Below are 25,395 nucleotides of genomic sequence, written 5' to 3'. Positions count from 1 at the left end.
AGTTTTCTTCGCTATAAAAGAGTAGCATTCACATACAATCCCACACTTGACGTGGATAATTTGTGCAATTTAACCCTTTAGTTTTTATGTATTTTAAAAAACATGGGTGTGATGATAAGAGCAAGACACTTGCGTGAGCCACACGGTGCGAAGTTGGGGGAGCCAATGGGACCCAGAGGCCCGTTCACACATACTCCCACCGACCGACCAAAGCTATAGCTCCCTATCTACATTATGTGTTGGTGTTTCTTAATCCATTTTTATATTCAATTTGTTAATTAATGTTACGGCTCTTTGTTCCCTTTTTTATTAATTATTCTTTAATCCTTTTTTCATTATCTAAAACCGGTTTTCCATAGATATCCTTAGATTGTCAAATTGTCGTTTTGTGGGTTCTAAAATGGCGCTAAATTAAAGGGTTTTTTTGTTTTTGTTTGGGTTTTTGCGTGCACGATACTTTGGAATGTGGACTATTCATAAAAATTGTTCGATTTTATACATGCAAGTGGAATCAAAGACAACTTGGTACACCAACAGGAGTTGGTCCAAGTGGAAGGGGCTTGGATCCTTTAAACAAGAGGTCCTGGGTTCGATCCCAGGCGCTTGCGAATAGAGCAGACTTTGTTGGGAGAGGTCCCCGCTTTGCGCCCGACAGTACCTCGAGGGTTAGTCCCCGCAATCGCGCGAGGGATACCTTGGTTTTCACCAAAAAAAAAGACAACTTGGTACGCATAGGTGAAGATGTTGGATAGATAGGAACAAAAATCCGGGAAATAATTAGATGAGTTATTATTTTATTATCATAAATTAAAATTAGAAAATGAATTTATGTTATTGGAAATACTATGCACTACAGACAATAAATGATATCATAAATTATCAAAAGTTATTGGGGATCGTCATGGATTATATGTTGTCACAAAATCTATATATTTTTTTGTCTATCTCTCTTTTCACATGATATTAATCAAAGAATTGTACACCAACACATTTTAGAAGTCAATGTCGGTCAGGTAGTGGTTGAGTTATTTAAAAAATTTCAACATATTTGGTTTTATTTCTCAATATAACAATAAATTCTCCTGTCATGAAAATAGTTATGAGGGAAGGCTCAGCTATTTTATATATAAATAATAAACCCATTTTAATTCTGATTTCTTCATTTAAAGAAAATACTTCTCCATCTTTCAAGTCAACCCAAAAGAAAAAAAGAAAAAAGAAAAAAGAAAAAGAAAGGCGGCAGAAAGCATAACGGCTATAATACCATCCGCCGACTCATTCATAAATCAGCCAATACTCAATAGCCCCGTGTACAGAAAGATCATTAGTTTTCCGATTGTACTCCTCCAGACTTTCCCTCTATTTTCAAGCCCTCCTCCTGTCCTGCTTTAACAGAATCCTCTTTGATTCTTTAACTTCGTCATGAGCATGGATCCTCCCACACGGAAACCCAACCGCCTACGGAACATCCTCGTACGGATCCTCACCTTCGGTGTCCTGGTCCTGGCCGTCCGATTCGCTTACGTCGTCACACTCGCCTGCGAGTCGTGCGGCTACAACGACTTCTGCTTCTTCCCCGACAACCTCAAACTCCGCGGCGGTGGCGGCGAGGCCTTACGTGTCCGCGGATCCGCCCAGCCACGTGTTCCCGAGCTCTGGACCACCAAGAAGTGGCGCAGAACAGTCGATTACTACTCGGCGATTTTCCAAGGCCTGATCACCGATGGGTTTCTCTGGCCCAATTTCAAAACCCTCTGCGTCGAAACCCTAGCTGGCGAGGACGTCCTGGCACTCAAAGAAAACGGCTTTGTCGACTCGATTGGAGTCTCCAAGAACGCTTATCCGCCGTTGGTCGTTGCCGGCGAGGCCCACCGCCAGCCGTTCAATGAAGCCACGTTCGATTTCGAGTTCTCGGGTCTGGACCGGTCTGGTCGACCCGTGGATTTTTCTGATGAGCTCTGTCGGACTCTGAAACCGGGCGGGTTCTTCGTGGCTCACATTGTGGCTAAAGATTCGTACAGCTTAAATTCTTTTCTCCAATTGTTCAATTGCTGTAGACTCATTCGGTCGCGCGAGATCGAAGGCCTGGAAACGACGTCGGTTCGCGAGGTTGTGATGAAGAAAGAGGCTGAATTTTCTGGTGTCAATTCCGGCTATAAATGCTCTGTTCCAGGGTATAAGCGGGAAATAGTGAGAAAGGCAGAGGCTTTGATAGAGCAAGAGCCACTGAAACCTTGGATTGCATTGAAAAGGAACTTGAAGAAGGTAAAGTACTTAACTTCAATGGTGGACATTAGCTATAAGCAGAGGTACGTTTATGTTGATGTTGGGGCTCGTAGCTATGGGTCTAGTATAGGAAGTTGGTTCAAGAAACAGTACCCAAAACAGAACAATAGCTTTGAGGTGTATGCAATTGAGGCTGATAAGGCATTTCACGAAGAGTATAGAACAAAGAAAGGGGTTTCACTTTTGCCTTATGCGGCGTGGGTGAGGAATGAGACCTTGTTCTTTGAGATCACAAGAGACCCAAGTAAGAAAACTGTGGAAAAAGGTAGAGGAATGGGGAGGGTTCAACCGGTGAGGCCTTCGTCGAATTATGGGGATAATGTGGATAGGATTGAGGGGTTTGATTTCGCGGATTGGTTGAAGAACACGGTTTCGGAGAGAGATTTTGTGGTGGTGAAGATGGATGTGGAAGGGACTGAGTTTCATTTGATTCCCAGGTTGATTGAGACTGGTGCCATTTGTTTGATTGATGAGATTTTTCTTGAGTGCCATTACAATAGATGGCAGAGATGTTGTCCGGGTCAGAGGAGCCCCAAGTTCAAGAAGACGTATGGTCAATGCTTGGACCTTTTCAATAAGCTCAGAGACACTGGAGTTCTTGTACATCAATGGTGGTGACTGGTGACCTGTGTATGGTAATTGACTAATAGTTGACTTGTAGTCTTGCAGGAAACATACTAGTTAGAGTTCTTTCTGTTAAGTGTTGCTTGATTCTTTGTAGTGTGTAGGTCGGATTCTTGTTTCTTTGTTTCTCGATTCTTTTATTAGTTCAAATGAAAAATATTCAATGAGATGGTTCATTCTTTTCCCCTGATTTGGCGTCAGCTGGGGATCACATCTTAGCTTAAATTGAGGAAAGCCTGATTGAGTGGAGAGGGGCCATTCTTCCGAATATTATGGAAGGTCTCTGTATTCGCATGGCTAACTTTGATAGTTACATTATATTCTATTAATAGGTTTGATGATCTCTCTCTTTCTCTCAGCATCTGGTCTCATTTTCTTTTCATTCATCTCTTTCTTTTTCTTTCTTTTTCCCTCTCCCTATTCCGTTTGTTGTTTCTTTGGTAAGAATTCGATCTTGTTTTCCTTATGTTCTATGAGAAGTTATCGTTTTCTGTAAGCCACAACAATGAGTTTGGGAACCGTCACTGGGCCATACACCGAAGAATTTTTGGTGTGCCAATCTATCCACAACATATGCCCCAAAAGTATATGGCATGACATCCATATTTTTGATTATGCCTTCCCTGTTCTACTGGTCCAGACCATTCTAATTTTCTTTGTTTCAAGATTTATCTACTTTGTATTGAGGCCTCTTCAACAAAGTATGATGATGGCACAACTTTTGGTGAGCTCTCTCCGTTCTCTCTCTCTCTCTCTCTCTCTCTCTCTCTCTCTCTCTCTCTCTCTCTCTCTCAACCAATAGTATACACCAACATGTATTGCATGACACAAAATTTATCCCCGGAGGGGGGTGTCAAACCGAGGGTCAAATTGCTTAAATCAAAGGAGAAAGAGAAAGATAGGAAAGACGCCAAGTCAAGCCATGTACTACTATTATGCATCCAAGAATTTCATTTTAGTTCTACCCTATTGTTTGCACATTGTGGCAATGTTAATTGTTAACCTCTGTTAAATGGTGGTCACCGATCTATCTTACTTAAATTAGAATTGAAATGGAGTGTGGATATTGCTACAGTAAGAGTAAATTGATCAAATTAAAATATTACAGACCAAAAGTGAAGTTCACTCAAAATATATCGATGCAAACTTGTAATTGACTTCGTATATTAATTACTTCACAAGTTTCTCATGCTAGGGTAATGCAGGGTAGACAGCTTCATGTAAACTTGCTAGAACAGTAAGACAATTGCAAGAAACATAGTATTCATCTATCTCAAGATAGGAATGCCTACAAAGTATGATAGTAGCAATTAACTCTTCCGCCAGATCGATTGCCCAGAAGGTGAATGATTGAACAGTTTTCAGCCTTGTAAATGGATGATTGCGAACTTATCAAAAGCTTGAGGCTGTTTTGCTAATCCTCTTTTTTAAACTATGAATACAAGATACCCATTTTACACAACTAGAATGATCCAAATTGCTTTGCCTGCGATTGTTCTTGTTCTTTTGCTCTGCTGTATATGTCTTGATTGTAGTGATGTGATGATTTACTTCAACCAGGCTGGTATTATAATAGGTCCCACCATTCTAGGGCGGTACGTGACGTTTATGCGTTACTTGTTCCCTCCAGAAGGCAGAGTGACTCTTCAAATATTTGCAAATTTGGGTTTCATGTTTCACTTCTTCATACTAGGAGTTCAGTTGAATGCAAACTTACTGAAAAAGGTAGGAACTAATGCTGCACTAATAGGGAGCCTGGCTTTTGCTATGCCTTATGTTATTGGTGGCTTGACCTACTTGACCATGCGCTCCCTAATGCCTATGGACCAGACATTAAGAACTGGCCTTGTAGTGGTAGTGACAGCGAATTCCCTTTCTTCCTTTCCTGTTATTATCAGCCTCCTTTCTGAGTTAAATATTCTCAATTCGGAACTGGGACGCTTAGCCATCTACACCTCGATGGTCAGTGATTTGTGCTGCGTGTGTATGGCTACAACTTTGACAACAGTTGGTGCATTCCGCGAACACTCCAAATGGAATTCATTATCATCTATGTTCTGGATGGTCTTCTTTGTTTTTGTTATTCTTTTTGTTTTGCGGCCTTTCATACTATGGTTAACCCAAAAAACCCCAGAAGGACAACAGTTGGAGGAGTTTCACTTTTTCGTCATTCTTGTACTTGTCTTTGGGTGTGCCTTCTGTAGCCAGTATCTTGGCCGGCAACCTGCATTTGGCCCTTTATTGTTGGGCATTGTCTTGCCTGAAGGACCACCGATAGCAACAACCGTGGTAAAGAAGCTCGACACCATCACAAATGGACTGTTCATTCCCGTTTTCTTTGCAATTAGTGGCTTGACTACAGACTTAATGGCCTTCCGAGGACGGAGAGCTTTGGCCATAACCGAGTTAGTCATCATTATGGGATATGTAGGGAAGTTCCTGGGCACACTTCTGCCTGCACTTTATTTCGGAGTTCCTTTCCGGGATGCCACTTCTCTTGCTCTAATCATGTGTTGCAAAGGCATCATCGATGTTGCTATATATAATGCATGGAGGGACGGCAAGGTGATTCGATAACCCCCTGCCCCTATCTTGTTCTGTACATTTGTTTCTTCCAATTGGCAAAGTTTGTGGGTTTTTCATTATTTTGCTAATTTATGTACCTGCTTATTCAATCTTGCACAGATCATGGATGACCTTTGTTTTGGCCTTCTCTTAATTACAATGCTGATTGTAACCGGCATTGCCAGAATTATGGTAGGTCGTCTCTACGATCCATCGAGGAGGTACACAGCCTACGGGAGAAGGACCATTCTCAACTCTAGCAACAACAGCAGGCTCCGGATTTTGGTCTGTATCCAAAACGAAGAACATGTCCCGGGCCTCATAAACCTCCTTGAAGCCTCTAATCCCACGAGGTTCAATCCCATTACAGTCTTCGTTCTACACTTGAGTGAACTCACTGGCCATGCAGTCGCTTCGCTTGTTCCCCACCACCATCTGAAGAAAGTTACATCTCAGGCCACCAGTTCTAAACACATTGTCAACGCCTTCAACAGATACGAGCAGCGCCAACAAGGGAGTGCTCTGGTGCAGCACTTCAACGCAATTGCGCCGTACTCAAGTATGCATGACGACGTATGCAGTTTGGCACTGGACAAGAGTATCACCATTGTAATCCTTCCCTACCACAAGCAATGGACAATATTTGGATCAGTAGGAGCAACAAACCGTTCCATTAAATATGTCAACGGCAAAATCATGAACAAGGCTCCTTGCTCTGTTAGCTTCCTGATTGACCGTGGCCAACTAGGTGGTAACCCCTCTGTCGTAATAGGGAAGACATTTTATCGAATCGCCTTACTCTTCTTCGGTGGTGTGGATGATTTGGAGGCACTTGCCTATGGCAGACGCATGGCTGAGCATCCGAATATCAGCTTCACACTGGTTCGATTCAAACACGAAAAAGTGCACACCGAAAAGGGGGAGATTAATCCTGAACACGAACTGATACGAGAGTACACGATCAGTGCAGCAATGAGCAAGGGGAAAAACCAGTACAGAGAGGAGACTGTGAAAGACGGGTCTGAAACTACGCAGATAATACGTTCTATGGAGGATGGTTTTGATTTGGTGATTGTGGGTTGCCACCATGATCCAGAGTCACCACTTTTATTAGGCCTAATGAATGCAGATTGGGTGGAGTGCCCTGAGCTTGGGGTCATCGGAGACATTTTAGCCGCTACAGATTTTACATTTTCAGTTTTGGTGGTGCAGCAACAGCCACCAACATCCACTTGCAGCAGATCAGTACAATCGGTTGTCTTTCCTGCTTCCTTTGATGATGGAGGAGATTGTCCACCACCTCACTCTACAAATCCAATAAGTAGTGATGAGTCAAAAAGATGCCCAGTCTAGCATGTCCTTCACTTTCAGAGTAGTGTTTTTCTTTCTGTAGAAATAGGAGGTCTGCTTAGTAGGATGCTTTTGTTTTTATCAAACAAAGTGTATATTGTTTTAGCACCAAGAGTTCTTCTATGTACAGGATGATGAAGAAGAGACACGTGAGAAAATCTTATTTATACTCAATTTTCTTAAGTTTCTGATTCCATTTATTGACATTTAGGGTGTAAAAGGTTTTATTCTCAGATTCGTTAATCGCTCCGATTTTAGGTTTTAAGTGAACACAATGGAAATGACATATCTTTCTACAACATGGTGGACTTTTGATAGTTATAGAAATCCAAATCGAGATAATTATGAAGTTAAAGTTTGTCACAAATGCCTCCATCTTCAACTTTTTTTCCATTACTAAGACCTAATCTCCTCTAATAGACTTAACAGAAAATGCAATCTTTCATATGAACATAAATTAGATTTCCTATCAAAAGCAGACATTCAAACTTAATGTGTGTTTGAAGGCGGAGAATAAACTTATAATGTACACAAAATTCAGGATTTATGGAATGCCATATAATGTGGATTTTTCTATATAAATGATGTAAGTTTACGAATGAAAATAACCGTACGTTACGACGTGATTCATTTTCAAGTTCTAGAATGCCTCTTTTCTCGGACAGTCTCTACATCAAAATAATTTTGGCCAACTCATTCTTTCTGTATAACCCATTTTCTCTAGAAAACCAATGCCAGTCAGTTAACATTAATGAATCCGATGAATAAATTATTGTAGAGTACTGGAATACAGTCATGTGTGGCATAGAAAAGAATTTAAAAAAAGCATTCAAACACAAACAAATTATCAACTACTTAATCAGACTGTTTTCATAATATTTGTACCAAACCCAATAACAAGAGCATGTATAACTGACTTCGGTTGCCTTAGCAAATTCCGTTTTTCTACTCATCTGTCACATTATACCCTTTGAATGTAAACGAACTTTGGTTTCTAGAAATTCAAAGTCTATGCTGAAAGGTTAATAAACCACATTACTGTTACATATGCCTTACACATTTTCTCAAGGCAATACATATTTATATATTGGGTTTAACTTTGCAGAAGGGAAAACAAAACTTACATCGCCACCTTTGCCTTTTTGATCAAAAGAGAGAGAGAGAGAGGAGGCTGCCAGGCACGAAACCATGGCGTCAGGCAACCTAACTTTAACGCTCAAGAACATGACTCAGTGTGTTGAGTTCCCTCCTCACATACATTCGGCCGGCATTTTCAGCTACAAAACATCTTCCGGGATACCGTATACCCTTCCTAATCTGGAGATGCAGATGGTCTTAATCTTTTGCATGACACAAGCCTTTTATTTCGTTCTGAGATATTTCGGAGTTCCAAGATTCAGCACCCAAGTTATTGTACGTGCTTCTTTCTATCTCTCTTATTTTAAAAGAATTATTGTTTGTATTATATTTACTGACCACAAATTATTGCTTATCAAACAAATTATTGTACGTTGTTAAACGACTTTTTGAGTTCCATTGCCATGAACCAGTTATTCTTTTGTCCTTAGATTATTTAATTGTATTGTCACTGAATCAATGAGATGATTTCTTGTTGAGCAGACAGGCATAATCCTCGGCCCTACACTGCTTGGACACTTCAAATTTTTCGGGGAATACCTGTTTAATGTAAACAGTCAAGAAATACTTGGTGTGCTGGCTGAGTTTGGTTATGGATTCTTTATGTTTGTCATTGGCGTGAAAATGGATTTGGGAATGATCAACAGGACAGGGCAAAAGGCCTTGTGCGTCGGTGTGGCATGCGTTGTGGCGCCTTTGGTAGTCGGTATGCTTGTTCAAACCAAGCTCACCTCTTCTTTCTTCAACCTAACCGAACAAGAAATGTTCAGGCTTCCATTTGTGACTGTGATAAATTGTATGACTCCGTTTCCGGTTGTTGCTCTTCTCCTTGAGGAGCTGAAGATCTTGAATTCGGAGATCGGGAGATTAGGCATGTCTGCAGCACTGGTCAGTGACATATTTAGTGGGTTCATGCAATTTGTGGGCAAAATGGTTAAAATGATAAAAGAGAATAGTAGAGAGGATACTATAACGATGGTAGGGGCAAGCATTGGCTATATCATCGTTGTCGTGGCCTTACTCAGACCGGCAATGTATTGGGTGATCAAGCAGACCCCAGAAAACAGGCCTGTCAAGAAAACCTATGTCAACATCATCATCATGCTTATGCTTACATCCGGGGTGCTTTCGCATATGTATGGTCAAGGTTTTCATTTTGGTCCTTTTATATTTGGTTTGGCTGTCCCAGCCGGACCACCATTGGGATCAGCTATTGAAGAGAAGCTCAATTTGTTCGTTTCGGATGTGCTTCTGCCCATCTTCGTGACTGCATGTTCCATGAGGACAGATTTTTGGTCACTGAAATATTTAAGCACCGACGCATACACCCAAGTCAATGGAATCCTCCTTGTCATCGTTCTTGTGACCAAATTCTTTGCCTCCATTGTTCCTCCATTGTATTGCCGCATGCCCTTCAGTGATGCATTGGCAATTGCTCTCATTTTGAGTTGCAAAGGCATCGTCAACCTTTCCGCCTATACTGACTACAGAGACAATCTGGTACCTGCTCCTTTTCTCTATCGAACATTTTAGTGACTGTCTCTAAAACTTAGTAAAAGAGTAATTCATGCTAGAAGAACGTATTCTCTGATCACATTGCATTAGCTAACCACTTTCTTATTAACAACTCTCTATTTTTTTTTTTCTTAAACAGACCATCTCAGATCCATCATTTGCTTTGGCAATTACTAGCGTTTTAGTGACTGCAACTTTTGTACCGATTGCGGTGAAGTACCTCTATGATCCTTCAAGGAAATACGCAGGCTACCAGAGAAGGAATATGATGCATTTGAAACCCAATGCTGAGCTCAAAATTCTTTCATGCATTCATAGGTCAGCCAACATGCCTGCAGTCATCAATCTACTTGATGCAGCATGTCCATCTAAAGAGAACCCCATAGCTGTCTATGTTCTTCACCTCATTGAATTAGTTGGCAGAGCCTCCCCTGTTTTTATCTCCCATCAAATGCAGAGAAAATCTTCTTCCAATGTTTCATACTCAGACAATGTCATTCTCTACTTCAATCACTTTGTTAGAGAAAATCTTGGGGCCGTATCTCTAAGCACCTTCACATCAATCTCTGCCCCAAAATACATGCATGAAGACATATGCACCGTTGCATTGGACAAGCTTGTGTCCCTAATCGTGCTCCCATTTCACCGGAGATGGTCTGTTGACGGTTCTGTGGAGTCAGAAGACCACAACACCAGGATCCTAAATTGTAGTGTCCTAGATAGAGCCCCATGCTCTGTTGGAATCCTTGTCGACCGCGGCCATTTAGGCCAGTCCTCCATTGTAGCACCCGGGTCATCCTTCTCTGTGGCTATAATCTTCTTGGGAGGTAAAGATGATAGGGAGGCACTAGCATTTGGGAAAAGAATGACCAACGACTCGACGATTAGCCTAACTGTGATCCGGCTTGTTGCCTCGGCTGATGAAGTTGATGGTTCGAAATGGGATAATGTACTTGATGCAGAGGAATTAAAGGGTTTTCGATATAATGATGTGCGGGAGGGGTTTGTGATATACTTGGAGGAAGTTGTAGAAGATGGACCTCAGACGGCTTTATTACTACGGTCTATTGTGGATGACTATGACCTAATTATAGTAGGGAGAAGGTTTAATGTGAATTCTCCTCAGACATCAGGGCTTTCAGAATGGAGTGAATTTCCAGAGCTAGGGACTATAGGGGACTTGCTTGCCTCACCAGATATCACTTGCAGAGCTTCTGTTCTAGTGGTACAGCAGCAAAAGATGGTGACACAATAACATGGCTGCCTGCCCCTGCCTGGCTTAAGTTCAAGACTTTTAATTTATTAAGTATTTTAGCCTCACTGCCCAATTACAAAGATGTTCATCACCATGAGGATGATTATGTGAGCGCTTGAATCCTTAGCATTTAGGAAAAATTTCATTGACATTTTTTCTTCATGTATCAAGACTAAGAAATGTTCTCTCCAATTGACCTGATTTATTTGCATCAAATTTCTAAGTTTCAAAGCTTTCAAAAAGAGAAAATATGAAGGCAATATAACAGTTCAGAACAGAGAAAAAATCCTATGGATGATATTAATTATCTCTAAATACTATAAGGACGAACGAATTCAAAATGTAAAAATTGTTTAATAGAAGTGATCAATAGCCATAGCACCTTCGCCTTGGTCCCAGGCTAGAGGATGGTGGCGGTTTCGGGTGTATCTTCTGAAAACATGGGGGTTTTTCTCCTTTTTCTCCACTTTTGCACGATGGGTGGGTTCAAGGCTTACAAAGTCTGTCTCCAGTTTTTTCACGTTCATTCTTTTACATTTTTTTGTTGTCGAGGAAAATAGAAGTTCATTGAATCAGACAGGGCAATTACAGAAATTGTACATCAAGGAAATCTCCTAATCAAGGAGGGTATTTTTGGAAGGTAGTAAGGGAAAAAAGGAATAGAAATCGGATCAATTACTCCCCCTAGTTGATCTAATTCCTGATTTGGAGGGGATGTGATTACAGATTTTGAGGTAGGGCCCACATATTTTTTCATTCCTGGTTTTATTCGTATTTTTCCCGTTTCGTATTTTACTAACTATGAAAGAATGTGAGAGGCTAAGATTATTTCTTACTTGTCGAATGCAAGATGGTGATTTTGCAATCTCTTTGCCAACCAGAACAACAATTTTAAAGGTTTGAGGGTATAATAGTTAGAGGTGGTAGCATTCTTCATGTAATGTGTTGTTTGAAAAGTGAAGCAATTACTAGGACCACTCCAACTCAGGATTGAATTCTCTACAACAAATAATGTGTGCAGTAACCAATGGCGGACCTCTGCAGGCGCAAGGAGGTGCACCTGCACCTCCGTTCACAGGAAAACTCCATAAGAGATGCTAGAGTTGCACCTCTGCTCAGACTAGAGACGCACGCAAGGTGTTCGATGAAATGCGCAAATGGCATGGGCGCTGCGCTGCTAGTGTTTCACGCTGCGCACAGTGCGCGCTTCTTTTTTTAAACAAAGCCTAGCCAAAACGACGTCGTTTTGGACCAGGCTTTTTAAAAAGCGCAGCTCTTTTTTTTTTTTTTTTGTTTACCTAGCCAAAACAACGTCGTTTTGGACCAGGATTTTAAAACAAAAAACAAAAACAAAAAGGAACACGTTTATATGGACACGGGTTGATAATTTTGATTCATATGAAGACAGAGATGAAGTTTTCTATTTTGCAATCAATCTACAATCTTGTAGTCTGCCAGATTATTTGTACTAGTTTCTTGTAAACATAAAGATCTTGGTGACCCCTTCTGTTAGATTTTCAGTAAATATCAAAGCCTGATTTCAATTTTAAAGCTTGGGCAATATCACAAATATTCAACTTCCAAGATTTGATTTTCCAAGCTAGGCAGAACCCTGGGCGCTTATTTCCTAGCCATATCGTGCTCCCTTTCCGCCTTCTCAGCCGCCTCTGTGGCCGGCACCAGCCAACCAACATGGTAGAATTTGATAAACATATGGCAATACTACCTCTCCTCAACGTCCCCTACTGTTGTGATTATATTTTTATGCTAAGTGTTTTGTGATGCTCACTCCTAATTACTTATATAGAGTATGTTAAAGATGAACTGTTGGTGTTGATGATGATAGCGATAAATTGCACCTCCGCTGAAAAATTCTTGGGTCCGCCGCTTGCAGTAACATAATTTAGTAGCACTCGAGAGAATGAGTTAGATCAAAGACAAACATTCTCACGAAAGAAAGAGAAAAAATTGAACTCTCAGATTGAAGATAAATTTGTAGATGGAAAGAGGCCTTAATTAGAATTTCACTAGGGAAAAGAGAAGATTAGGGCGCCTAATCGCTAGGCAGGTCCCTTTTTTTGTATACTATTTACAAAGAATAGCCGAGCGACGATACTTGGGGTCCTTCTTTTTTTTTATTTTTTATTTTATAATAAATAGTCTAGCCGCACGGCTATACTATTTGAATATAATATTTAAAGCTAACATTCGGCGCTTAGAGCATTTCCAAGGGAGATGTCAAATACCAAACATCAAATTTAAATTTGATGGCTGATGTGGCAATTTGACATCTTACACAGCTTTACACTCCACCCGATATGTCAAATTAAATTATTATTTTAATACATTTTAGTGTTGATTTATTTTTAATTAAAAAGAATAGAAAAGAAAAAATAATAAAATATTCATTTGACATCTTGCTTTTGGGATGTCAAAAATAACATCTCAATCTTAGCCTTCATTCCACATCAGCTTTGACACATCGGTTGGAGTGTGTGATATGTTATTTCTAGCTGTTAAATGTCTATGTGGCAGTTTTGACATATCGGTTGGAGATGCTCTTAGGGGTTAACCGGGTTTTTTTAATAAATAAATAGTATAGCCGCGTGGCTATACTAAAGTCCTTTGAAAAAAAAATTATTTTCTTTTATCTATAAGAGTAGTTTAGAGCATTATCCATTACAATTAGGCAATTACCCAAGTCTCTATTGTACATTTTTTTAGTTTTTTACTTTTCCACAGTTATTACCCATATAAAGAATTTAGCATTTTGACATTTAATACTCGTATTATACATGTACATATATATTTTTCAATCATACTTTCGTTTTCAGTACACGTCTTAAAGACTTTGTTAAATAAATATTTTTTTAAAAGCAAACATACAATACACATATTGTACACGTACGTACGTATTTGTTATGTGTAATACACATGTATTTTTTACAAAAATTTCAATAATACAAATAAAATTCACGTATTATACACATAATTTTCACATATTATATAAAAATAATATATATTTAAACATTTTAAAAAATTATATAGTGGCTGAACTTTTCTGTTATAACTTCCCAAAATTATAATTCCGAGTAAAACACTACGTATTTTATTCATATTTTTCCTGTTCCGTATTTTACTAACTATGAAATAATGTGAAAGGCTAAGATTATTTCTTACTTGTTGTAACAAAGATGCAAGATGGTGATTTTGCAATCTCTTTGCCAACCAAAACAACAATTTCAAACAAGGATTTACGGGATAGTAAGAGGTGGTAGTATTCTTTATGTAAAGTGTTGTTTGAAAAGTGAAGCAATTACCAAGACCACTCCAACTCAGGATGCAATTCTCTACGACAAATAATGTGTGCAGTAAAAGAATTTAATAACACTCGAGAGAACGAGGTAGATCAAAGGCAAACATTCCTACGAAAAAAAAAGAGAAAAAAATTGAACTCTCAAATTGAAGATAGATTTGTAGATGGAAAGAGGCCTTGGAATTACACAAGGGGAAAGAGAAGATCCGGGCTCCTTATCGCTTGGCGGACCCCTTTGTTTGTAATTTTTAAAGAAATAGTATAGCCGTGTGGCTATACTTGGGGTCATTTTTTGTTATTTTTTTTTAAAAATAAATAGTATATACTATTTGAATATAATATTTAAAGAGAATATTCGGGCGCCTATGCGCTAAGCGAGTTATTTTTTTTATAACAAATAAATTGTATAGCCGCGCGGGACCAGCATTTTTTTCCATCCTTATGTGTTAGTAAACATATATGGGAAAGTCTAAAAGTGGAATCATTCACTTTCTTCCCATACTCATTGATGGTAAGTAAACAGGAAACCAACAAACCTAATTGTCGAGTGGTTGTGGCTTTTTCTTTTGGGTATGTAACTCATGAGTAAGAGCGATGATGATGCTGAGGATACCTACTAAACTGATGTGGTGAAGGACGGTGAGAGAAGCCAACAAATTTTTATTGTAGTTTGTGCTATGAAGAAATTGGTGTTGGAAAGATAAATTGAGCCTCTGGTTTCAGCTTCTATGTCTACCCCACCATCACTTTTGAAGGAAGTATTAATAGAATTTAAGGCTAAATTTTGAATTTCAATACGAGACGCATTTCCACTTTGTTGGTTTCAGAGAATTGTTTTAAATTGCAAGCCTTCTTAGGTTAAGGAGTTTTTGCAACATGCTCTTGAGTTTTTACAAGCCTTCTTCGCAGTGACGGATCCAGGATTATGTGGCCAAGGGGGCTTAGTGTAAAAGTTCCAAAAATTTTCTACAATGAAAATAATGCTAAAAAGATAGAAAGATAGTACTTCCATTCATAATTCATAACAAAACCAATAATACAAGTTACAATTGTCCACGATGAGTTTTCATATTTTGAAAACGTTGCATTATAGTTTCATTATCAATACAAGCAAAAACATCTCTCTCAATGTAAACAATCAAACTATCATTCAACCATTGATCTCCCATTCTGTTGCGAAGTGGATTTTTAATAATATTCATGGCGGAAAATGCTCTTTCCACTGAAGCAGTTGCAACCGGTAAAACCAAAGCCAATGTAAGAAGCAAATACACAAAAGGAAATATTTCATGCATTCCTTTCTCCACCATTTTTTCCGCAAGACTACTAATCCCTTCCAATTGAGAAAAATCACTACTCGAACGCATATGATGAACATAAAAACCAAGTTGATCTTCAAGCATCAATAAGTCTCGATCCGAAAAATCATAAGGATAAAATTGAGCAAGACGAACTAGCTTTCGTTTGTCAAAAGCTACAAAGTTATTTTTCGGACTCAAGCATGCCAAGCAAGTAAGTAACTCAGTACTTACCTCGTTGAAGCGATCATTGAATTCCACAAGTTGCCCATCAATTACATGAATAAAGATCTCCACACGATAACGGTGATAATTTGTCTTCATTGGAGCATTACGCCGTGATCTCCCTGGAATTACATATTCCTCATCCATGTCAGGAACTGTAATATTGTATTTGTTACAAAACGAAGATGCTTGCTCAATCAATTCTTCAAACTCATTATCCCTCATCCACTGCAGGTTTTCCTTGCATGTTTTCACTAAACTCATTGCACTCACAATGTCTTGATCTTTCTTTTGCAATGCTAGAGACAAAGTATTTGTTATTCCCAATATAGCCTTCATTAAAAATAAGTGAAACACAAACTCAAAAGATTGTATTTCTCTCCATAACTTATAGGCTTCACCCGAACTATCATTAGGATTATCATCAACAATCATTTGAAGCACATTCACCACAGATGGGAACATAGAAATGATACTAATCAACGTACCATAATGTGAGTTCCATATTGTATCGCCGGCACGTTTGAGAGTAGTTTCTTGATTTAAGCCTCGCCCCGTTATAAGACAATCATTTTCAAAAGCTTTCACTAGCCCTTCTTGGTATTGTGCTCTAAGTGCATCGCGACGCTTACAAGATGCTCCAACAACATTAACCAAACTATTAGCCGTTGTGAAAAAAGAGTTGACATCAATGTTTTTCTTTGCTACCGCAACAAGAGCTAGTTGAAGTTGATGAGCAAAGCAATGAACATAAAATGCACAAGGTTGTTCTCTCAAAATTCTTGTCTTAAGGCCATTGAACTCACCTCTCATATTACTAGCTCCATCATAACCTTGTCCTCGTAGCTTGAAAAAGCTCAAATTTGCGGAAGAAAAGAATTCATCAATGGCTTCCTTTAGTGCACTTGAAGTAGTGTCGGTTACATGTTGAACCCCCACAAACCTTTCAATTATTTGTCCTTTGTCATTCACATAACGCAGCACCATCGCCATTTGCTCCTTTATTGAAACATCACGTGCTTCATCCACCATTAATGAAAAATATCTATCTTTTACATCACTCAAGATAAGACCAATGGTTTCTTTAGCACAAGAATTGACAAGATCTTTTTGAATTGAAGGAGCTATTAACTTTAAATTTCCCGGAGCATTTTCCAACACAACAGCCTTCACTTTTTCATCATGATCCGCAAGAAATTGCAAGAGCTCTAAATAATTCCCCTTATTACTTGATTGAGCACTTTCATCATGACCACGAAAAGAAAGACCTTGTCGCAACAAATACCTAGTGCACTTGAGTGATGCATCCAAGCAAGTGCGATAAGCCGTGCGAGCTTGATTTGTTTGCTTGATCACAATTGTTTCAATGTGTGTACTTTGATGCATCAAATTGTAAGCAACTTCTCTAGCTTGGTTGTGAACACTACCAACCGGTCCAACATGAAGGTTAAATCTATCTTTCGCCTTCTTCCAATTATTAAAGCCAACCCCAGTGAATGCATCATCACCCACTTGATCAAAATTAGATTTGAAGAGATAACAATGAAGACAAAACGCAGCATCTTTAGCAATACTATATTCCAACCAATCATGCTCATCAAACCATTGAGCAATGAAGCGTCTATTAATTCCTGTTTGATTAGTTTGTGGGAATTTATAACTTCTAGGCTGACAAGGTCCCTTTTGTAGATATGCTCTTCGGATCTCATCTCGAATATTAGGACTATAATCCGCCATTCGAGTTCTTAGTCCAGGGTCTGCCTGAAGATTAGCTAATATTTCATCTACTTCAATTGGTCTTGCATTTGAACTACCCGGATTAGACGGAGAAGAACTATCCGTAGATAATTTTCTTTTAAAGAATCGTTCCATAAATCTACAAATCAATTAATTCAATCAATCAATAATTTTTATCCAAATTATCATATGAACATGAAAATGTCAATTAATAAGTCTCAATATTCAATATGCCCTCTAAACCCATATCAACCAATATTCAATATATCAAATTATCATATCAAATATCAATCAATATTCAATATACTCAATAGAGCATAAACTCAATCAATCTATTACCCATCAATATTACCCCCTAAACCCATATCAATCAATCTATTACCCATCAATATTACCCCATAAACCCATATCAATCAATATTCAATATCTACCAAATTATTATATCAAATATCAATCAATATTCAATATAATCAATCAAGCATAAACTATCAATCTACATTATCCATCAATATGAATTCATATCCACAAATTTCATTATTAAAAAAAAAAAAATACCAATATCAACAATATATATTATCACTATAAATTTATTAATATACCCAATAATGCCTTGCTTACTTGTAGTTGAGAAAAAGGCCGGCGGACGGCGGCACAAGGTGGTGGTGATCGACACTATTCCACCGGAGAAGAGTTTATGGAGGTTGGGAGGTTAGGGTTTGAGAGGGTTGGACTTGGAGCTGTGAAATTGGGGGAATAAAGGGTTTGGAGAGGTGCTGTGCAGCAAAGGGATCGGGTAAGTAAGAGAGCTGTTGTTCCCCTTTTAAAAAAAAAAAAAAAAACCTGGCCCAAAACGACGTCGTTTTGAGGCCAGGTCATTTAAAAAAAATTTGACTGAGCCTAGACCAAACGACGTCGTTTGGCAAGGCTGATTTTGAAAAAAAAATAGCGCAGCCCAGCTGCGCAGCAACAGAAAGAGAGGTTTCGGCTGGGACTTCCATCGAGCAGTTGGCGTGCATACAAGGGGGCTTCTACCAGCAATCCAAGGGGGCTCTAATGGATTCCCTTCCCAAATTTCCAGCCTTCCAAGGGGGCGTCTGCCCCCTCTTGTCCTAACGTCGGTCCGCCTCTGCTTCTTCGTATTAATAACTTTTAATAAGAAAAGTTAAAGGCGATTGTTGGAAAATTGAACAACTTTCTAATACTGTACAAATCAAATATAAGAATAATAGATGACCTTTTATGGTCCTCATGTCAAACATGGGAATGAACATCCTCCATTCCCATCTCGTGAGATTAGACACATGAGAATTTCATTCTCAAGAAGTCCATGAATCAAACGAACCCTAAGGTTGGCGGTGATTGTAATTTGTTTGTGCCACATTTTCGCACGGGAAATATTCGCATGTAGATTCTTTCGCCTTTCGAGCTTCCTTCTCTCTCTTCCTCGATTCTTGAAAAATAAACATGAGTAAATAGACCACACCCAAAAAGTGTTGGTCAAAGGCCCTTCGATGCCTAAGTTAGTTCGATTGGATTTTGATAAATATACAACAATTGCTAAAGTGGACAGAGGTCTTCTCTCACGAGGAGAGCTGAGTGGCCGGAGCCGTGTCTGAGGATGGCCGGAGCCGTGTGGAGAAAGAGTCAAGAGTGGTGTGAGAGAAAGAGAACTTTGGCTAGGGTTTTAGAATTACCTTGAATGCTTGGTGTAGCCATGTATTTATAGACTGCTTGTGCGCTAGGGTTTTGCAAAGAATATTTTTATATTATGAAGGAAAACATTCTTTTCCTTAAATGGAGAGATTGAGTCAATTAGGGATTTCAATTAGAATCCTTAATTGATGATCATTATCCTAATTTTGGCCTAAATAATCCCCCAAATAAATGGACTACATTATTGATCTAGGAGATATTCTTCTTGTCCACGTAGCACCTTGCGATTAGAGCGCTAAGATATTTGCTCCCACATAATTCACATTCAATTTATAGCCACACTTTGATGTATTTGTACAATTAATCATATTATAGGAAACTTGGCAACCAAAAAAATCATATTATAGGAAACGTAATTTCCCCTTCAAAAGTGCAACGCATCATGCTCTATCCATCACCTCCATACTTCACTTCCTTCAAGCTTTTACGTAGGATGTCTCATCCATCCATGCATGCAACTAACTATCTCTAAATGGCCCTGCATATCTGGCTAAAAACTTGAAGCCTCTACAAGACTTAACAGAAAAGGGAAAACTTTCATATGAACCTAATCCAGATCCCCTAGCAAAAGAATTGTCTAGAAAAGCAAATTCATGTTTTTGAATGTAGAAAATAAATATTATTTTTTTGCCAAATGAAAGGGAGATTGCATTCATAAATCACACCACAGGGGCATGAGCAATACAAATACAATAGCCATAAGGTTCAATAACTACCCACAAAGGGTTACAACCAATATATGGAAGGATCCAACGACAACATTAAACTCATATGGTACAACTCCATTCAAAGCCACATCGGCATAAGCACCTCAAATGTAGAAAAGCCAAGTATAGAACTCATAACGCAACCTACAAACGCAAACTCTCCACCACAAACATGTATCAAACTCAAACAGAGTTGATGCACTTATTACAGCACAAACAACTCACACACAACTTTGATCCAAAAAAAAAAACATTCACACACAACAAAGCCAACTCAAGCCCACAACTAAGGCTTGGTAGAAGGCAGACCTGAAGAGAAAACTGTGGAGACAAGGACAACACCATCGAAACTGCTGCCACTCAAGAACCTAAAACCAAAAACTAAAAACTAAAAACAAAAAGAACCAACCAAAAAACCCTAGATTCAAGCAGATATGGGCACAAAAATCCAAGATCCAGACAAATCTGGGCACAAAAAACCGTCCACAAAGATCTGGGCACAATGAGCCTCCCCACAACCAAAACTCCAAGTAGTAAATGAGGAAGAAAGGAGGAAGGAGGGAGGGAGAGAGAGAGAGAGGAGGAGGTGGAACAATGACCTCCTCACCCTCCTCACTCATACTGAGACGCTTTGAAGTAGGGTTGAGAGAGAGGTGTGATAATGTAGAAAATAAACTTGAAATTTACACCAATTTCAGAATTTATGGAATGAAATGTCAAATTATGCAGGGGAAAAAACTTGGAATTTGGGGTCATAAATCCCAAAAAGAAACCTTGGAATTTGAGATCATAACATAAATAATTTTATCAAAAATCTAGAGAGAATATTGTTAGGGAAAAAAAACAACTAACGCCACCCATTTATTATGGTTAATAGGTTACCCAAACAAGAAATTCACAAATTCTATAATTTTAGATTAATTCTTTAATACGTTGAAGAACTATAAATCTTAAATTGTCTTTTGAAAGTCTTGTGAATGTCATGGATTGCGGTATATATCAACCTAACCTTACCAACAAATCCAGATAAGAAAAAGTGGGAAACAAATTAAAATGAGTCATATAGTTAAAGCTTTTTCTCAACTTTCTTACAAGAAGTTAGGAATGTTTCCATAGGATGTTTCTATCTATTTTAGCCAACTCATTTATAAAAAGGAAAAACAGACACATTCACGCACGATTCATCGACTCATAATCAGACCATATGACACACTTGCGACTCAACCCAACATAACGTTACAAACCTGCATAACTGACTTTGGTTGCCTTATTTGATTCCCTTTTTCTACTCATCGTCTGTCAAATGACTTTAAACAAATGTGCTTTTTCTAATATATGCTGGAAGGTTAATCAAACCGCATTACTGTTACATATGCCCTACATATTCTCAAGGCAATACATATTGAGTTTAACATTGCAGAAGGGAAAACCCAACTTGCATATCCCTACCTCTGCCTATTTGATCAAAAGAGAGAGAGAGAGAGAGAGAGAGAGACCCAGAGAGAAAAGCTGCCAGGCACGAAACCATGTCGTCCGGCAACCTAACATTACCCCACAAGAATATTACTGAGTGTATTGAGTTCCCCCCTAACATACATTCGCCGGGCCTTTTCAAATACAAAACAGCTGCTGGGATACCATATACCCTTCCCAATCTGGAGCTGCAGATGGTCTTAGTTTTTTTCGTGACGAAAGCCTTCTATTCCGTTTTGCGCTATCTCGGAGTTCCAAGATTCACCACCCAAATTATCGTACGGGCTTCTTTCTCTGTCTCTTATTTTTATAGAATTATTTGTAACACGTCCAATGAATAGATAGCAATGTAGTTGGTAAATATAACATTACTCTTTTGACATATATATATTTTATATACTAACCCAATCGTCTAGTGGCACCCGGCGGCCGGTCTCCATTTCGTTGAACTATATGTTTTAAATATAAATCTCATGATGAACAACAACTATTGAATAACAAAAAAATATATCTATAAATATACTGAATGCTTGAGATGATTTCTTGTTAAGCAGACAGGCCTAATCCTCGGACCTACATTCCTCGGGAAACTACCAGTATTGAAGCAATACCTGTTTAATCTACAGAGCCAAGAAATACTTGGTGTGCTTTCTGAGTTTGGCTATGGACTCTTTATGTTTCTCATTGGAGTGAAAATGGATTTGGGAATGATAAACAGGACAGGGCAAAAGGCCCTGTGCAGCGGTATTGCCTGCGTCCTCTTTCCTTTGGTAGTCGGTATGCTTGTCCAAACCAAGCTCACCTCTTCTTACTTTAAACTAACCGCCGACGAAATGTTCAAGCTTCCATTTATGACTGCAACACATTGTTTGACTCCGTTTCCGGTTGTTGCTTGCCTTCTTGAGGACCTCAAGATCTTGAATTCAGAGATTGGGCGATTAGGCATGTCTGCAGCATTGGTCAGTGACATGTTTAGTGTGTTTCTGCTATTTCTGGGCACATTAGCTAGAATGGTACAAGAGAGTTCTGCACGGAGGTCTATGTTGGGCATAGGATCCAGCATTGGCTATATCATCGTTGTTGTGGCCATACTCAGACCGGCAATGTATTGGGTGATCAGGCAGACCCCTGAAAACAGGCCTGTCAAGAAAGCCTATCTCAATATCATCATCCTCGTTGTGCTTTCATCTGGGGTGCTTTCGCATATGTATGGCCAAGGTTTTCATTTTGGTCCGTTTATACTTGGTTTGGCTGTCCCAGCCGGACCACCATTGGGATCAGCCATTGAAGCCAACCTCGGTTTGTTCGTCTCTGATGTGCTTCTGCCCATCTTTGTGACTATAAGTTCCATGAGGACAGACTTTTTGTCGCTTAAATATTTTAAAACTGACGCATTCACGCAAGTCAATGGAATCCTCATCCTCGTCGCTCTTGTGGCCAAATTCTTAGCCTCCATTGCTGCTCCATTGTATTGCAACATGCCCTTCAGTGATGCATCGGCAATTGCTCTCATTTTGAGTTGCAAAGGCATTGTCAACCTTGCCGCCTATACCAATTTCAGAGACAATCAGGTACCCCTCTTTTCTCTATCCAACGTTAAGATGGATGTATTTTCTGATCACGTTAGCTACATTATGTGACAATTGTTGTATCTATTAATAATTAAACGCAATAATTGTTGTAACAAGCGTCACGTGGAATATCCCACCCGTGATAATATCATGTGGTAAGAAAATATGTATGATTCCTCTCCGAGCAAAATCATACTTTGGTTTGGTAAGAAAATAATACTTTTTTCTTTTTTTTTTAACACAGACCATCAATGACCCAACATTTGTTTTGGCAATTACTAGCGTATTAGTGACTGCAACTGTTGTACCGATCGCGGTGAATTTACTATATGACCCTTCAAGGAAGTACGCAGGCTACCAGAGAAGGAATATGATGCATTTGAAACCCAATGCTGAACTCAAAATACTTGCCTGCATTCATAGGTCCACTAACATGCCTGCAGTCATCAATCTACTTGATGCAGCATGTCCATCTATAGAGCACCCCATTGGTGTTTATGTTCTTCACCTTATTGAATTAGTTGGCAGGGCCTCCCCTATTTTCATCTCCCACGAATTGCAGAAAAAAACTGTCTCCAATGTTTCATACTCAGACAATGTCATTCTTTACTTCAATCAGTTTGTAAGGGAAAATCTAGGGGCTGTTTCTCTAAGCCTCTTCACAACAATCTCTGCACCAAAATACATGCATGAAGACATATGCACCCTGGCACTGGACAAGCTTGTATCCTTAGTCGTGCTCCCATTTCACCGGACATGGTCTATTGAAGGTTCTGTGGAGTCAGAAGACAACAACATCAGGACCCTAAATTGTAGTGTCCTAGATAGAGCCCCATGCTCTGTTGGAATTCTTGTAGACCGCGGCTATTTAGGCCGGTCCACCTCCATTGTAGCACCTCAGTCATCATTTTATGTGGCTATAGTCTTCTTGGGAGGTAAAGATGACCGGGAGGCATTAGCATTTGCCAAAAGAATGGCCAAGGACTCAACGATTAGCCTAACTGTGATCAGGCTTGTTTCCACGACTAATGAAGCTGTTGACTCGGATTGGGATAGTGTACTTGATGCAGAGGAGTTGAAGTGTTTTAGATATAATGATGTGGATGAGCGGTATGTGATGTACATGGAGGAAGCTGTGAAAGATGGGCCTCAGACAACTTTTTTACTTCGGCCTATTGCGGATAAGTATGATCTTATTATAGTAGGGAGAAGGTATGGGGTACAGTCCTCTCAGACAGTAGGGCTTTCAGAATGGAGTGAATTTCCAGAGCTAGGGACTATAGGGGATTTGCTTGCATCTCCAGATTTCAATTGTAGAGCTTCTATTCTGGTGGTACAGCAGCAAAGGATGATGAGACAATAAAGTCTCCTGGCTGTCCAAGTGCAAGAGTTCTCAGCCTTTTTGCCTCACTGGGTACAAAGTTATATTTACGATATTCAAGTGCAATACTCATCATCATGAGCATGTCTTTGGACGATTAAGTGATGCCTTGAATTCAAGTGAGGATTTTGGGTATGTGACTTGTGAGTAAGAGTGATGACGATGCTGAAGATTTCTACTAACTAATGTTGTCAAGGACGGTGAGAAACCAACACATTTATTAATTGTAGTTTGTGATATGAAGAAATTGGTGTTAGAATGTAGATTGGGTGAGTTTTGGGGGTGAAATTGAGCCTCTGGTTGGTTTCAACTTCTATGTCTACCCCACCGTCACTCACTCTTTAGTTAGAAATAAAGAGTTGTAGATTCGTAGAATTTAAGACTTAAAACTTCTTTAGGCTTCATAGAATGTAAGACTAAATTTTGAATTTCAATACAAGATAGATTTTTACTTTGTTGTTTTCAGAGAATTATTTGAATTGCAATACTAGACGCCTTCTTGGTTTAATAAGGTGCTTTTGCAACATGGATCCCGAGTCTCTGCATTTAGAATCTATGCATTTATTCATGCAATGTTAGTCATACCGTGTTTGTATTTCAACTTATGTATCACCTCTCTAATAGAGGTGGAGCCCACCAATATAATGGGGCCTTTTTCTTAGTCATTGTAATAATCTAACGACTTGCTAGTCATGACACGTCAACTACCATAAATTTAGTTTAGTTTAACAGTCTAAAAATCCAATTTTACCCTTCCAATAAAATTATAGATATTTATAAAAATACCCAATCCTAGACATGTGTTTATAAAAATACCCAAACACTATTTAAACATAGAAACACACCCAAAATCAACCCCACAATCAACAATTGAATATTTTTTGGGTGTGTTTATAAATGGGTTTTGAGTGTGTGTAATGATGGGTTTTTGGTATGTTTATAAAGTGTTTTGGGTGTTGGGTATTTTTATAATTTCAGCCCCCATTTTGGGTATTTTAGTGAAACTCCCATAAAATTAAGAAGAAAAAAAAAAACCAAGAAACAAAATCCACCCCGTTCTGGCACCACAATCGTCGCACCACCACTCCACTGATCAGGAAACTTTGATGCGTACTCAGACTACCTTTCCATGTTTGCTATGGTTATCTCGTGGTTCACACATAAAATGATTTTAATTGCATCTCTTGATTAAATGAAGATTCTAGCCAGATCAAGCTTGAGTTGAGAGCTCAATAATCTAGA

General features: G+C 39.0%; 2 protein-coding genes and 2 pseudogenes across 6 annotated transcripts; 3 read left to right on the top strand and 1 right to left on the bottom strand.

The window, feature by feature from the left end:
• Window positions 1-1,285: 1,285 nt before the first annotated feature.
• Window positions 1,286-6,969, top strand: LOC110753919 (cation/H(+) antiporter 14-like). Of its 4 annotated transcripts, none has more exons than XM_021954905.2 (3): window positions 2,757-2,921; window positions 4,471-5,475; window positions 5,596-6,969. In XM_021954905.2, exons 1-3 carry the CDS (start codon window positions 2,895-2,897, stop codon window positions 6,826-6,828), a joined length of 2,265 nt encoding a protein of 754 aa, XP_021810597.2. In that variant the 5' UTR covers window positions 2,757-2,894; the 3' UTR covers window positions 6,829-6,969. The 4 variants fall into 4 exon arrangements, with proteins under 4 accessions (XP_021810601.1, XP_021810600.1, XP_021810597.2 ...); XM_021954907.2 differs by having other exon boundaries at window positions 2,834-2,921; window positions 4,487-5,475; XM_021954909.2 differs by lacking the exon at window positions 5,596-6,969 and having other exon boundaries at window positions 1,286-2,921; window positions 4,487-4,609.
• A 1,044-nt stretch (window positions 6,970-8,013) lies between these two features.
• On the top strand, window positions 8,014-10,732 carry LOC110753868 (cation/H(+) antiporter 4 pseudogene; annotated as a pseudogene).
• Window positions 10,733-15,091: 4,359 nt separating this feature from the next.
• Window positions 15,092-18,059, bottom strand: LOC148294119 (uncharacterized). Of its 2 annotated transcripts, XM_088253923.1 has the most exons (3): window positions 17,927-18,059; window positions 16,060-17,447; window positions 15,092-15,870 (listed from the first exon to the last, which is right to left on the bottom strand). In XM_088253923.1, exons 2-3 carry the CDS (start codon window positions 17,441-17,443, stop codon window positions 15,092-15,094), a joined length of 2,163 nt encoding a protein of 720 aa, XP_088110049.1. In that variant the 5' UTR covers window positions 17,444-17,447; window positions 17,927-18,059. The 2 variants fall into 2 exon arrangements, with proteins under 2 accessions (XP_088110049.1, XP_088110048.1); XM_088253922.1 differs by having other exon boundaries at window positions 15,092-17,447.
• A 3,195-nt stretch (window positions 18,060-21,254) lies between these two features.
• On the top strand, window positions 21,255-24,135 carry LOC110753870 (cation/H(+) antiporter 4 pseudogene; annotated as a pseudogene).
• Window positions 24,136-25,395: the final 1,260 nt, after the last annotated feature.

The sequence above is a fragment of the Prunus avium genome, chromosome 6, assembly GCF_965620075.1.
Source record: "Prunus avium chromosome 6, drPruAviu1.hap1.1, whole genome shotgun sequence".
Classification (NCBI taxonomy): Eukaryota; Viridiplantae; Streptophyta; class Magnoliopsida; order Rosales; family Rosaceae; genus Prunus; species Prunus avium.
Note: the sequence above shows the minus strand (reverse complement) of the source record. Positions and strands in the feature narration are given on the sequence as shown.